Source organism: Teleopsis dalmanni, chromosome X (assembly GCF_002237135.1).
Source record: "Teleopsis dalmanni isolate 2A chromosome X, ASM223713v2, whole genome shotgun sequence".
Classification (NCBI taxonomy): Eukaryota; Metazoa; Arthropoda; class Insecta; order Diptera; family Diopsidae; genus Teleopsis; species Teleopsis dalmanni.
In genome coordinates this window covers 34,818,995-34,833,882 of record NC_051848.1, presented here as the reverse complement: position 1 = coordinate 34,833,882, position 14,888 = coordinate 34,818,995, and the positions used below count along the sequence as shown (strand labels likewise).

The 14,888-nt window shown below is 29.7% G+C and overlaps 4 protein-coding genes across 9 annotated transcripts; 2 read left to right on the top strand and 2 right to left on the bottom strand.

Moving 5' to 3' along the window:
- Positions 1-229: 229 nt before the first annotated feature.
- Positions 230-1,020, bottom strand: LOC119662509. The gene has a single exon (XM_038072142.1). It carries the CDS (start codon positions 961-963, stop codon positions 322-324), a length of 642 nt encoding a protein of 213 aa, XP_037928070.1. The 5' UTR covers positions 964-1,020; the 3' UTR covers positions 230-321.
- On the top strand, positions 1,017-2,458 carry LOC119662508. 2 transcript variants are annotated; one of them, XM_038072140.1, is made up of 3 exons: positions 1,017-1,236; positions 1,309-1,450; positions 1,573-2,458. In XM_038072140.1, exon 3 carries the CDS (start codon positions 1,585-1,587, stop codon positions 2,431-2,433), a length of 849 nt encoding a protein of 282 aa, XP_037928068.1. In that variant the 5' UTR covers positions 1,017-1,236; positions 1,309-1,450; positions 1,573-1,584; the 3' UTR covers positions 2,434-2,458. The 2 variants fall into 2 exon arrangements, with proteins under 2 accessions (XP_037928068.1, XP_037928069.1); XM_038072141.1 differs by lacking the exon at positions 1,017-1,236 and having other exon boundaries at positions 1,299-1,450.
- A 4,584-nt stretch (positions 2,459-7,042) lies between these two features.
- Positions 7,043-11,712, bottom strand: LOC119688063 (FAS-associated factor 2). Of its 5 annotated transcripts, XM_038102695.1 has the most exons (7): positions 11,212-11,712; positions 10,921-11,136; positions 10,573-10,858; positions 9,851-10,482; positions 9,501-9,644; positions 7,427-7,642; positions 7,043-7,341 (listed from the first exon to the last, which is right to left on the bottom strand). In XM_038102695.1, the coding sequence occupies exons 2-6, from the start codon at positions 11,041-11,043 to the stop codon at positions 7,469-7,471; spliced, it is 1,359 nt and encodes a 452-aa protein (XP_037958623.1). In that variant the 5' UTR covers positions 11,044-11,136; positions 11,212-11,712; the 3' UTR covers positions 7,043-7,341; positions 7,427-7,468. The 5 variants fall into 5 exon arrangements, with proteins under 5 accessions (XP_037958623.1, XP_037958621.1, XP_037958622.1 ...); XM_038102693.1 differs by having other exon boundaries at positions 7,043-7,642; XM_038102694.1 differs by having other exon boundaries at positions 7,043-7,642; positions 10,921-11,132.
- Positions 11,713-13,921: 2,209 nt separating this feature from the next.
- LOC119689447 (protein C10) lies at positions 13,922-14,641 on the top strand. The gene is made up of 2 exons (XM_038104282.1): positions 13,922-14,141; positions 14,208-14,641. The coding sequence occupies exon 2, from the start codon at positions 14,243-14,245 to the stop codon at positions 14,591-14,593; it is 351 nt and encodes a 116-aa protein (XP_037960210.1). The 5' UTR covers positions 13,922-14,141; positions 14,208-14,242; the 3' UTR covers positions 14,594-14,641.
- Positions 14,642-14,888: the final 247 nt, after the last annotated feature.

Here is a 14,888-nt window from a genome sequence, read left to right as displayed (position 1 = left end):
CAGATCTATTGATGACAAGAAACCCTGTATTCTTAAGAAAAATGCTTTTATATAAACAACAATAACTTATTATTATTGCAAGGAAGTTATTTTTAGTTTATTTTAATTTTCTAACTGCTGAAAAGTAATTTTTATAAAAAATGCCGCAAAAATTTGCAATCTCGAAATAAAGAAAAAAAAAACAAAATACTAAATTTCTTTTTGAGTTGCTTTTTTTATTTGCGGGAGAATTATTTTCTTAAAATATTTGATTTTATAAAAACAATTTATGGCATACAAAAACTCTTTATTAATACGTATATCTATTTTATTATAATTTAACTACTTTTCTTTCTGTTTCTTTAAAAATATATTTTTTCCTTGTTTGTGTTTGATATTTTTTATAGTAGTTGATAGGTTATTGTTTTTTGCCAACATAGTATTTGCAGTTATTACTTTTCGCAATTTGTTATTTTGTTCAAAAGTTAATTTTTTACTATCAAAGTTTTTAAGCAAATCTTCATTTATAAACGTTTGAGTATTGTCTTGCTGTCGATTGAACTTCTTCTTAAATTTGTTGTTTTTCTGTTTATTGTTTTGTTTATCAACATGTGGAGACTTCACAAATTTCTGATCTATGTTGTTTTGCGGCACATCGTTGGATTCTTCTGCTTCGCCAAAGTCATCCCAAACAGTTTCTAATTTTCGTTTTTCTACAATAAGGTTTCTTCTGTAATTTTCTTCACGTTTCTTAAGATGTTGTTTGGCATCCTCTGTATTTATATTTATAGCGTCTGCATGTTTATTTGTTTCCAATATTTGATTCTTGAATTCCGCCCAAGGTGTCGAGTTTCCAGCATGTTCCCTCCCAACTGCAGCAGATTTTGGTTTAAATGGAATTTTTCCCCACTGTTTAGTCTTTTCAGATATTCTGTTATTGGTGTTTTTATTTGTTTGTTGTTTCCTAAATGGATTATTAATCATTTTTGTTTTAATTTTAAAAAATCACAATATAAACGACAATGTGGGAAAACAAAAGTGCAGAACAAATGGTCAAATGTCAGATAATGACATAGGGTTGCCCTGATGTACTTAATGTACAAAAAGTAGTAGTAAAACGTAGTAAGCTTTTGTTATTTCAAACGGTTTTGAATGTAAAAAAAGCAAACTCTAAAGAAAACTATGTGATTTGAATTTGTGCTTCTTTCCGAGAATTCACATTTTTACGTCTTCACTTTTTGTGGCTGATAATAAGTTGTAAGTTATATAAAATTTATTGATTTTAGATATTCTGGATATTAATTTATTAAAATTAAGTGTTTTCTAAAGTTTTTATGATACGAATAAGTTGGTTCAGCACTAGCTCACTTTAATTTTACTGAAAGAGGTTTCTTATATCCGAAATTGGAGAGAAAATTTTCAGAGTTTTGTTATATGCTTGAAAAGCATTAGTCGATATTTCTGGAATTTGGTAGGTTCTGATTAAGAAAGGTAATATAGTATAATTACATGTTCAGATATCGCTTATTCCTGTATATATATGATTTAATAAATAATTTTTGTTGTTTTAATATCAATTTTTTTTTTGAATAGAAATTTATTAAAATGGATGAGAGTGAAAGTACCAGCTCTACTGACACAGCAGCACCACCACCATCCACTAATAATTTATTAGATAAAGTAGTTGCGTTTGTTGATGTGCGCACTGATAATATAAATATGTCTAGTTCAGTTAAATCACATTTAAAAACGCATGGGGCCAAGATAGCACGAAGTATAACACCTAAAATTACTCACTTGGTCTTTAAAGATGGAAATTTTAATAATTACACAAAAGCGAAAAACTTAAATAAACCAATAGTATCGTTGGCTTGGATCGAAGAATCCAAAAAAATTGGAAAAATAGCAGATCCCTCAGAGTTTAATATTAATAATAAATATATTTATGACCATCCCGAATTATTTGAGAAAATGAAGCGTGTTAGGCGGTATACAGGTGGATCAAAAAAAAATGATCCTCAAAAAAGAGCACTAGATAAAATATCAACTAGTACGCCTAAATCAGTAAGAACCAGCAATGGTCCTGCATTCTCAGAAGTAAATAGTGAAGGCGAATTGCTTCGAGGACAAGAAGATCCAGAGTCAAAAAGACCATTTGAACACAGCGATATAGGAGCTACCGATAATTCAACCATATATTTTACACCACAATCATCTGAAATTAAAAATACAAGTTCGAATACAACGGATGATGACGATGATATATATATGTCATGCATTGAAAGTTTAATAGATAATTCTAGTCCAACATTTAATAAAGAATTTCAAGCTCCTATAATTCTTGATAGTGGTATAAACTGTGAACCAGAAGATGGACCAAGTGGTAGTATTGACCAAGCAAGAAATATGAGTATTAAGAAGATTTATAAAAAAGGTGAAGGTTCATTGCCATAAGGCAGTGTCATTATATTTCAAAAAAAAATAACAAAAAAAAAATAACAAAAAAAAATTCGACATAAAACGCAATATGTTTTTATTTTAAACATATTGTATAAAATAAATATAAAAAATAAAAATAGACATTACAAATGTCATCACCTGAATTGTGAATTCAAAGAACCTAAATGTTTTGCTAATCATACGAGCGATGATTGTACGCTGAGCTGGATTTATATTGCAAGAAAATTAATATGATATATAACCAACATTGCTAATTTTAAGATTACATCAGCAAGATTTTAGAAAGTATAAACAATTGTGTTGTATTTTTTTATTATTTTTTATTTTATTTAAAAAAACGCTGAAACGATTTTTAGCACTAAATACATCTTTAATTTATTATTAAAAATATTGGAGATTAATTATTGCTGTATTTGCATGTATTGACATTACTAACGTGTATATCATATACATATACATATCATACACATATCGTATATATCATATATATACATATACAGTCAAACCCCTCTATAACGAATTTCTCTCTATAACGAAGTTTTGTTGAAGCCACAGCGAGTTTCATATATTTGAACCTCCCTACAGCGAATCTCTCTACAACGAACCTCTCTATAGCGAATTCCTCTCTATAACGAAGTTTTTGCATACAAAAAAACCTCTCAACTCATACGTTGTAACTTATGAGAATCTTCTTTTTATGCAAGCTATTAACTTGTTAGAAGATTTGGAAGAGTTCCTTAATAAGGAAAAAGTAAAAATGTCTAAGCAAACTAAAATTATGGGCTTACCAATAAACAATTAATGATTTTAATGTTATGTATGAAGAAACATGAATTAAATATATTTTTACGTACATACAATTTTGTTCAACCTCTCTATAACGAAGACCCCTCTATAACGAAGTTTTTTGTAGGCACCAACGACTTCGTTATAGAGAGGTTTGACTGTACATATCATATACACGTCATATACATATTATATCATATATATATTTATGAATGTGCCATATATATCATATCATACATACATTTATAAAATGATACGGATAAAAGTATAAATATACATGGAAAAACTTTCACTAGCGGTTCAAATTTCGGTTATTTTATCAGAAAGGGATACCGTTATACAGTACGACCTCGCTTAACGCCTGGGATATGTTCCATCAAATTAGAGCGTAATGCGAAACAGCGCTAAACGAGGCTATGTTAACATGTAAATATTGAGGTTAGGGAAAGATTGATAGAAATTGCTTAGGTATTAAATTTAATAATTATGTATTTATTTCTTACAAAAACAAAAACAATGTTATTCAGTCTATTCTGTGTTTCCAATCTTCTGCCTTTTTGTCAAGAAGGCATCTAATGTAGTTTGCAATTTTTCTTCTGCGTTCTGTTAGAAGTTGTTTATAAGTGGATAAAGCATCTATAACATCCCGTCTTGCTTTTGAACTCCTACCAAAATTTGGATAAATTTTAACAAATTAGTCCATAATTTCAGTTGTAGTGGTCAAATTCCTTTTCACAAACAATATCGAAAGTTCTTTTTGCTCTTCTTCGAAATCACTACTATCAATATTTTTGTTTTCTTCTTGCTCAATTAATTCCTTGAGCTCATCATTAGAAAAACTATCTGCTGTTTCTTGAACTATTTCTTTGACGTCTTCCACTTTTACCTCATCTAAACCGGTTTGTTTCGCTAATTCCACTACTTCTATCACTACTTCATCCATAAGGACAGAGGGTTTAATGTCTTCGCTCTTACTTAAATCTGGTCAAATGTTCTTCCATATTCTTTTCAAAGATCTTTCTGTTATCTCATTCAAAGAAAGATTTATGTTTTCTGCAACATTCATGATATTGTAGTTTTTCCAAAATTCTCTTATTGTTTGCTTCTCTTCTTCGTCTGTTTTTTCAAACATCTACTACTATGTTCGGGTTGAAATAAAAGAGCGCTAAACCGACACAGCGTTAAGCGGGATCTTACTGTATTTCTCTTTTTCTTCAAATTTGGTGATTACCACAGTTGCGTTTTTATTATTGTCAGTGTAAGTTATATGAGTCATTATGGGCAAAGGAAAAGGAATGGAGTCATATTTTAAAATTTTGGTAACTAAGCACTTTAAACAAGTCGAATCCTTGCGAGAAATAGAAAAATAAATGAATGTTCACATTTTTAAGTGTCCAAAATATCGTTAGAAAATACAAACCATTACGACCAAAAACACTTTCTCGTCGAGATGTTAGCTATATCCTAAAGGAAATGCATAAAAGGCCGAAAGTTAGTGCTCCAAAATTGGTTAGTGATATCGCTAATGTTTTGAGTAAACATGTTCATTCAAAAACCGTCCAAAGGGTTTTGCAAGAGAATGGGTACTCAAGCAGAGTTCTCCGAAAGAAACTACTAAGTGAAAAAATAAGCGGCTATGATTGGATTTTACAAATAAATACAAAAACAAAGATGTGGGTTTTTGAAATACTGTAATTTTGACTGATGAACGCAAATTCAATTTGTTTAAAACGGATGGTTGTGCAAGGGTCTGGCACAAACCTAACACCGTCAGCGGGCATTCATTGACGGTATAATGAACCAATATCAGTACAAGAGCATTTTGTAACAACATTTACAGCCTTCTGTGAACGAATTAGATCTTGGACATTATTGGATTTTCCAACAGGACAGAGATCCTCAGCATACCGCCCTTTCAGTGGAAGGATGCCTACTTTATTATGCTTCATGGTAGCTTCATAATTCTCCTCAATCACCAGACCTGAATCCTATTCAGGTTTGGGAGTTAATAAAACGCAAATCGAAAAATGAAGCAACAAGTAACAGGGATTTACTAAAAGGAGCTCTCAGAAAAGCCTGGTATTAAATAACGGTGTTTAAAACGAAAAATTTAGTCCTTTCCATGCCATATCGTCTGCAATCAGTCATCGAAAGTCAGGGCAGTTGAACAAAATAAACTTTTTCTGGATTATTATTGCTTTTTGCACCTTAACGTGCACACATTCCAAATCAATTGGTCTAAGATGCTGCCTCATTGAGCTGACAAAATTTTTTCACCCTGACTGGGAGTAGTTTCAGTGCCCTCAACATTTGTTCAAGCTATTTTCCACATACTCCTTTAATCGACACGGGATGAGTGTACTCTCTTATGTTATAATCCATTCGTATTTCTACTCTATAGTTTCTCTGTTTAGTTTACAACTACAATCATAAAATCATAATCAGGTAATTACTTATAAACTGTTTGGATTTAATCCACATCCTAACTACCAATAGTGTTTTTTCTTATACGCAGTATAACTTCTATCTTAATATTGATGGATTTATGGAATTTCAAAAAATTGAACGATATATATATACAGTTAGGTTGAGATCCCATATTTCCCCTAATTCAGTACCCCAAACTCACATCTCAATATCTGTGATCAAGTAGTGTTTAATACTAGCGTTGGGGCGAGCCAGTAACAAACCAAAAAAAAAAAAAATCATAAAATCCTAAACCTATTTAAAAAATCTATTTGCTATTTAATCGTAAATAGATTTAGAGCTTCTCTAAAGTTGCTAATAATATCAGTGCTGATAGAATTGACCACACCTAGTTTTTTTTATTCTCCATATAAAGAAAAAAGATGATGTAACTTTATATTAACACATTTATGTTTTTAAGTGCAAGAGAGATAAAGGTATTGGGGTCTGGTACAATAAAACTTTTACTCGAGACGATAGTTTTTGTATTCCAATAAATGAAAGTCTAAGTCATGAAAGTATAAATCACGTCTTAACTGAACAACGAACGTACCAGTTAGCTGTTTTAACTATGGTAAGGCGTGAACTGCTCAGCACAACAGTATCAGTGCTGACGGGTCACTGTGTAGTAGAAAGACATACTATGAGATAATTTCTACCTTATAATTTCTTTGTGGTTGTGTCTTTACGCATAAGGAGGAAACTATACTCCATCTTATGTGTGATTGCCCATCATTGGTTAGGAGATCTAAACTCTAAAATTTACGGCGTCACTTTTCTTACCGACCTGACAGAATTCCCATACTGCAATATTAGAGACTTGGCCAAGTTTATAGACTTATCAGGTTTGTTCACTTTCACTTGAACGGTCTTGAGAACCTTGTTCCTACGTTAACCTTTAGGCTTTGCATGAACAGCGTGAATCCGTGGTATTACAACGCGTCATTATGTGAACATAAGTGAGCTTAGTGCAGACACTCCAGCTTAAACTAACCTTCTGCATTAATCCATCCCATCTCCATATTACTTTCCTTACACTACCCTACTGTTAAACACCCTGTACTTTTTTTATGTGTCTGGTCTCAATTCGGCGTTTAGTTACAACGACAACTAATTTACTAAGCACAAGGTAAGGCGGTCTTTCTAAAGCGGTGGACTCTAAATTTCCTCCCCATTAGACTTATATATGTAAATTATTTTCATTTAATGTTACCACACGTTTTCTTATAGAAATAACAATCAAAACATATTAGTTATTGTACAAAAATTTATTATTTTTGTAAAAAGATACATACATATGTAATAATATTTTTGTTTTAATTTATAACTTTACCTGATTTTTTTTTAAATCTTTCATACAAAATAACACACACAACTAAGAACAAAAAAGTAGGAAATGTCTTTGTAACCATATTAGAAAATCCTAATAGCAAATGTATTTAAAAAAAATATTATATATGTATGTATATATATATATTTCTATTATATATATATAATACAACTAAAAGAAAAACTTAACATTGCCAATTAAATGCTCTTAAGTACTAAAATCTGCTTCTTGTCTCTGTTGTCTTAGGCAATGCGTGCTGCTTAAATGTTATCTTTCCATTTAGAAGGAATTTATCAAAAATTATATAATTTATCAGTGAACTGCAATATAAATTGTAGGCGTAACCAAAGAGATGAAAATTATTTAAAATAGGACTTATAAAATATGTATAAAACTCTTCTTTACGTATATGAGTTGATCCGCAAAATAATGATATTGCTTTAAATATTATGCATCCAAGTCATGTACAAAGAGAACCTCACGATTTTTAAGACCAACCTCTGCCAGTGTTTTACACTCTCCACAATTGCTTTTATTATAAAGAACACGCTTTGGAAAATTCGTTGTTATTTCGAAATCATCAGGCGAAAGTGGATGACAAAATAAATAATTGTAGACATCCTAAAATAGAAAAAAAATAATAATAAGTATATTAATATAAATGTTAATTTTCAAAATATATACTGTTAGCGTGCATTTCATTTTATAAAATTTGAGTTTTATTTAAGTATATATTCTAAATCGTATAGGAAAATTTAGGGGCATATGTAGAATATTTAAAATGTTATATATAATACATAATGTTATAGACCTCACATATATACAGAAACCTATCTATATGTTAATAGATTTATTTAACGCTAACAAAACTCCTCTTAATATATTCTTAAAATAGTTTGTCCACAAAAGACAGCTATATACTTCGCTCTCTCCCACAAAATATTGATTCATTTTTATCCACTGTTTTTTTCAAAAATTTTATACTGCCGTGGTTTGTAAAGGAGTAGCAATCTCGACGCGTTCCAAAGTTCAAAATATTAATTTACGTGTAACTGCAAATTTGCTTTCTTAACAATTAAAATGTACTCCTCCCTCTGCAGGCGTACGTTCCAGTTCCATGTTTGACATGCATTGACTACTAGTGCCCATGCGTAGACCATTATATTGAATATACTAATTCTATATTTCGTAGAGATTTCGAAAAGTATAAAACTACTACAACAAAAATTCTTTTTATATTATTTTAATAATTAATTGCATTTTTGGCTGACCATACAACTGTCTCGAGTATTGCCAAATACCCATTATCAGTGGTCTTGGAATTACTTCTAATATTTAATTATTGGATTCCTAATACCAAGGGTTGAACTCGTATCGCGTCAAATTTGAAGCTTAGAGTCCGCGTTCAATAGACGACTGATCCAAAGCCGTACTTGACTTATATGTTCGAGCTTAGAGATTTGTTAATTCGCTGTGAAAGTTCATTAAAAAAATCAATTGCTGGTGAAAAGAATATGATTAGAACGAAATCGTAAACCAGCTGTTGAATAATTAAATTAATTAATTATATTTTTATTTTTAATATAGTTAAATTTCAATACTATTCTGTTTGTAGAGGCATTATTTGTTGTGTGCTTTTATTTTATATTTCTATGTCTTTAATAACTATATAGTCTTTAATAAGTATATAATGGTAAAGATACTCTAAAAAAGCTAACTATTTTCCTATCTGTCACCATACCACCAATACGCGATATATATAAGATAGCCCAATATTTGCAAAAGTAATAGTAATATATATTTTATAGAAAATTAATAGTTATAAAAAATATATATTAATATATTGGATACATATAAGGTTTACTTATTCTCAACTATTATTTAAACCTTCCATTCCACTGTGCTAATTTTGTTAACCTTTTATTCATGCGTTAAATATTTAGAACAATGTGGGTTGAAACGACCGTAGATTCTACTTAACCTCTAGTAAATCTTCAGTCTTCGCGTATAACAGAGGATTAACTTAAAACTACCGTTTAAATTAATATCTTTGCGTTTTTTATAAGTTAAGGTTTACCCTTATTTTATTATATAGTTTTTTTTAAATACGATACTAATTAAATAAAATTAAAAAGATCAGTTTATGTGCCGTGATATCTGGTAAATAGACCCTGTCTACTTATTCAGAGACCCCTTAAAATAATTTATTTTTAAATTTTATATTTAAAGTCTATCATTAAATTTTTATACCTAAATGAACATTAGCCCTAATAATTATTATGCAACAAACTTATTGATAAGAGAGCTCACAAAGAAACTATAAATTAACTTTTTAAATAAAATGAATAAGTAATTAAATACATACACACATGCATGGGCCGCCAATGATCATATTCACATAAATAAGATCATGCACGCAAATAGGTAATGCACAATATTATAATTATACAAATTCATTTATGGGTATTTGATTACTTACATTGATAGAATTTGTTCTACAAAATCTTCTTTCGAGACGTTCGCCATTAGGCAGCTTAAAAACCACACAAATAGTGCTGGGCGAATCAAGTGGAGGCTCAGTTGGAACTTCTTCAAGTAATTTTAATTTCATTTTAATGATTTCCTGCGAAGAAGAGAATTTCACAATGAAAAATGTGTTTACTAATTAAATTTTTATTTGTTTAATGTATTAAATAGCTAGACTAAACAAAATAAATTTAAAAAATAATTAAAAAAAAAAAATACTGAGAAATATTAGCACGTACATTAAAATGATGCAATGATGTTAGGATAAATTTATTAAATTATGTTTATATGTAAAAGTTTTACCTCCTTTCGCTTCTCAGCTTCTTCGAGTAAACGTTTCTCAGCCTCTTGCTTTTCTCGCATAGCCAAAAGTTCAATTTCTTTTAAGCGTTCCTTTTCTTCATCAGCTCTTAAACTCTGTTGATATGCCTCATCCTGTTGTTGTCGCAATGTTTGATTGAAATTTCGTTCTAAACGATCTGATCTTTCTTGCATTAAAAACAATTCATTTGAAGCAATCACTGTTTGTAGACGACGCAATAGTTCCTCGCTCGTGCAGTCACCTTCAAAACGCCCCATGATTATCATACGGCTTGAACGTAAACCGATCATAACCATCACTGGATAGGTATGCGCGTTTATTGAATGAGAAACACGATAACCTTCTGGGGAAGATACATCGCAAGCCCAAAATAATGTATTTTGATTAACGTAATCAATGATTCTTTGATCAGATAGAGTTTCACTGCAAAATGATTCAACTTCAGAATTTGTTTCAGAATGTTTATGCAAATATACAAGCAAGAATCTAAGTTCTTGCTTAGCGTCATTTAATGCTTGAGCATACGTTCCTTGATAGAAGACTGGATGTTGTGGATATTTTTCGTTGTATGCCTCTATAAATCTTAAAACATCGCCTAACGGATCCGTTACCACTGTAATTAATATATATAATATATATATATATATATATATATATATGACAAACATTTAGGATATTAAATATTAAAATAAAAAGTGCTTACGCCGGTCATCATTTCGTCCAAAATTTAAAAGTGAAGTTAATATTGATGTTAGAGTAGAGTAGCAATAATTAAATACCAATTGTATAACATATCCAATAAAACCAGTGAAACCACGAGGTGCCCACGGTGAATCAGATGAATTTCGGCCAACATTTCGACGTCTACTAGTTGAAAATATTTGTTGCATAAATTGATCATTTATAACGGCAGGTGCACGTGCATTACTTGATGATGCATATACTGTTGGACGTCCCTCTCGAATATTTAATTGTTGCTGAAATGCAACCTATTTTTGAAAGAAATTTAAGTTCTAGTAAATAGAAAAATTTATTTATTTATTGAACTTACTTCAAGATTCCAATCATTTCGTATTAAAACATCGCGACAAACATTTAAATCTTCAATACCAGTTAAATCCTGAAATTGTAGCACTTTCTCATATTGATCATTTGAGAGACCATCAACATCCATCCCTAAACACTTTTATTATACTAAATAAATATTTTATAGGCGTATATTGTAGAAGAAAATTGCAGTTCACTGTCTTAAAAGAGAGAAACCTATCTGCGTTCAGAACAGACACCGCACACGGTCGTATTCGATGTTAATATCACTATTTTAATGTATGCAATAACCTACCTTGAAGCTATGGGCCTCATAAAATGACTGTTTTTTCGTTTGGTTTGGCAAATATTGCGCCTCTCGTTCTACAATTTTTTTGTTAGAAAATTCAGCCTCAAATTCCTCACGCACAGCCGTTAATATTTCTGTAGTTTATAAATTCTTTTTCCAACGCATTTATTTGACTATATATTTGAATTTTCTATTTTTTTTTATAAACTTCTCCTTTTTACAATAACTTTCCATGCAAATTTTTAGTTTTATACTTTTAAATTTTGTATATTGGATAGGTTGTAAAAAACCTGTAAAATTTTGCCTACTTCACTCTTATTCTCAGGTTTATGACATTTTGTTTCTTGAGTTTGGCACGTCAACATGGCGTTGCCATTTTTAACAAATCTAAGTACTTTTTATTTACCAAAACTAACATAAAAGGAATTTTGAAAAATCGTGTGTTGCTGCGTTGAAATTTATATAATTTTATTATATATAGGCTTTCGCAAAAAATTGCGCTTACAATTTGTTATGTAATTTAGTTAGTAATTTAATAAGTGCTATAAATATTTTGACAACTGAATAGAAATTGTATATTCATGTTGTATCGATTTAAATTAATGTTTGATATATATAATAATATATATAAATATTTTTTTAGTTAAGTAATGTGGCATTTACATTTGCCTTAAATGGCTCATTTTGGTCAAAAATTAAAAAGCAAATGACTCATTTTTGCATACAAAATCTCAAGATCTCCATTGGATCTCATACTGTATAAATGAGTTGTAACGAGGTTAGAATGAGTTCCAAATATGTTCCAAATGAAAATTAATACATTAAACATATCCTAAATAAAAGTTTTTCATGCCATTTTGACAGTTTGAGAAAGTTGTTTTTGACATATTTACAGAAAAATGTAAACAAATGTTTGGTGGTTGAATTTTCTTGAACACGCTGCACCTCTTTTTCGAACTTCTATTTCCGAAATACAAATTAATCGAAGCTAAATATAAGTTTTCAGTTTAAATTGTAAGGTTTGAAAAGATATTAATAAACTGCAATTGTTAAAGCAGATTCATTGCAATTAAAATACGTGGGTGTATTTCTTTATGCGCTAAAAATACATTAGCATATACATAAAAGACATGAATTGTTTTAGGATTTGGAATTAAAGTTCGAATTGGCTTGTGCCAAATATGTATAAAGACGTAATTGGTTTGTACTTTGATTGATATTTAAAGAAACAAATTTAAAACTGTATGGTATTGAAAATATTGAAAATATGCAATAGTTCCTTCAGCGGCACATTAATCAATTCCAACTTAAACATGCAAAAAAAAAAACAAGGAAATTGTATGATAAGCATCTTCACAAATTTTAGTTAGCATGTTAAATTCTATTAAATACAAACATCGCGAATGAATATATTTACAATCCTCTCCAAAAATCATTTGTTAACTAAAAACAGCTGATAAGCGTCTTCACAAATTTTATTTAGCATGTCAAATTCTATTAAATACAAACATCGCAAACGAATATATTTACAAGCCTCTCCATATATATTAACTGAAAACAGTTCATTACACAATTAGAATTTAAAAAAATTAAAGTCACCTTTATACAAATTAAAGTGTTAGAATACATATAGCACTTTAATATTAGTCGTTTTCGGTGGCTCGCAATTGTGTCAAAAAACACATGCTGGCCTATATTCGCCAATACAAACATATTACATTTGTATTTGTAAATAATAATTCAGACACCGAACAACAACTAAGCACGAATTTAGCATGCTAAATAAAGACCATGACTAATCCTAATAAAAAGTCGGAATTTTTAAAACGAAATATTAAAACAGTAGAAATACTGAAGATTAAAATAAAAACCAATTACTTATATTACAATTTTTTTCCTTTATCCTATTTTCTTTTTTTAACATCACAAATAAAAACAAAAACTATTAATATATCTGTTCTACGAGCTACTCGTAGTAAAAGTAAAACGCAAGTAAACTACAAACTTAGACCGTAACACAAATAAGTGCCAAAATATACTTTTTACACAGATTTTCATGGAACAGCTTTGTGTAAAATCTGGTGAGAACATCAGTGCCGCGTAAATAAACAATACAAAAATTTTAAATCAAACCAAAACAGGTGATTCACACATCAATACAAATTTTATTTGAAATAATATATACGAGTAAAGTCTGTGTAGCATTTTCAAATTTCGACAGGATTGTTACGCTCTCTCAGATGCTCTCATTTACTTGAAAATTTGCTGGTAGAACGCACTTTTGTATACGCACAGTGTTACTTAGAGTTACTACTAGTAGGTCGTGGAACAGACCCTTAATTTACTTTGCTAAATTAATTAAGTGAAGCTGTTGTTAAATTAATGTGCAATTAATAAATACATACCACTTGTTTACTGAAATAGTTTTCAATAGAAATGATTCCTGTTAATGCGTTTCGTATTCTAGATTTTAGCTTTAGACAGCAGTTTTTTAAAATTTTGTTATTATGTTCCAATTAATTTTTTAAATAACTAATAAATAATTGTTTATATGTTTTATGAATTTTTTATATATATGTAGAATAGATTATATTGCACTAAATTTGTTTTTAAAAACGCTTTCTAGTATGTTGTGTTTTGAACAATTTTATTAAAATTTGTTTTCATAGTTATAAAAAATTTCACATCAAAATTTTTTATATACAAATTTTATATATTTTATAAAAATGTGTAAATATGATTTAATATTTTAACTTTGGTAATACATTCGCGTAGCATTAAAGAAACCTAAAGGCTGGCAACACATGTTTTTTATCTGGAATGATCCCACAGCACCTTTCCATTTGCGTAATTTTTCCACACAAATTCCACAATTGTTGACAGCGTCATAAACAAAAAATCAACAACTTTCCAGAAATTACTTAAGTTAATTTTTTGTAAGAATATATTTATATTTATTTGTTATAAAAAATATGTCATAAAGTTTATTAATTTATAAACAGCCACTGCACTGCCGTTGTCTTGTCTGCTTGGAAGCATGTCGTATTTGATGAATTTCAACAATGAAACAGCCAAACAAATTTTAATTGAAATAATCCGTACTGTAAATCAACCTGAACATTCAAAAAAATTATCTGAGGCGAAAGCGTCTGCTGGCAAAGAGATGCTGCTAATGATGCAACATGTATTTCCATTGGTAATGCACTTACAAACAGATGTTATAAAATCCTATGGTTTCCCAGGTAATCGAGAAGGTTTGGTGCAATTTTCACAACTCATACGTGAAATGGAACGCGAAGATGTAGAAATCGCCCGCTTACGTAGTCAAATAAGAGCTATATACTTACCACCAATCGCTATAAACACAACAAATGATGTATTAATTTAAAGACTGATGCAATATGTATGTATATATTAAGAGTTAAAAGTTATTATGTTTTAACATTTATAAGTACTTTATATATAAAGTTGCTTGCAATTTTTTAGTATTATTTTGTACAATACAATATACTAAATTTAAAGTGGAGTTTCATTTGCGAAGTCAGGAATTGCAGCTCTACCACCAATGATGTCGCCCGTCTGTTCTCTTGTCCCACTGCACACACTAATTTAAGTCCAATCGACCATTGGACTCATCACCTCTGGGTCTTGGTTGATTTCAATAATATCTTTCCCATTATTCC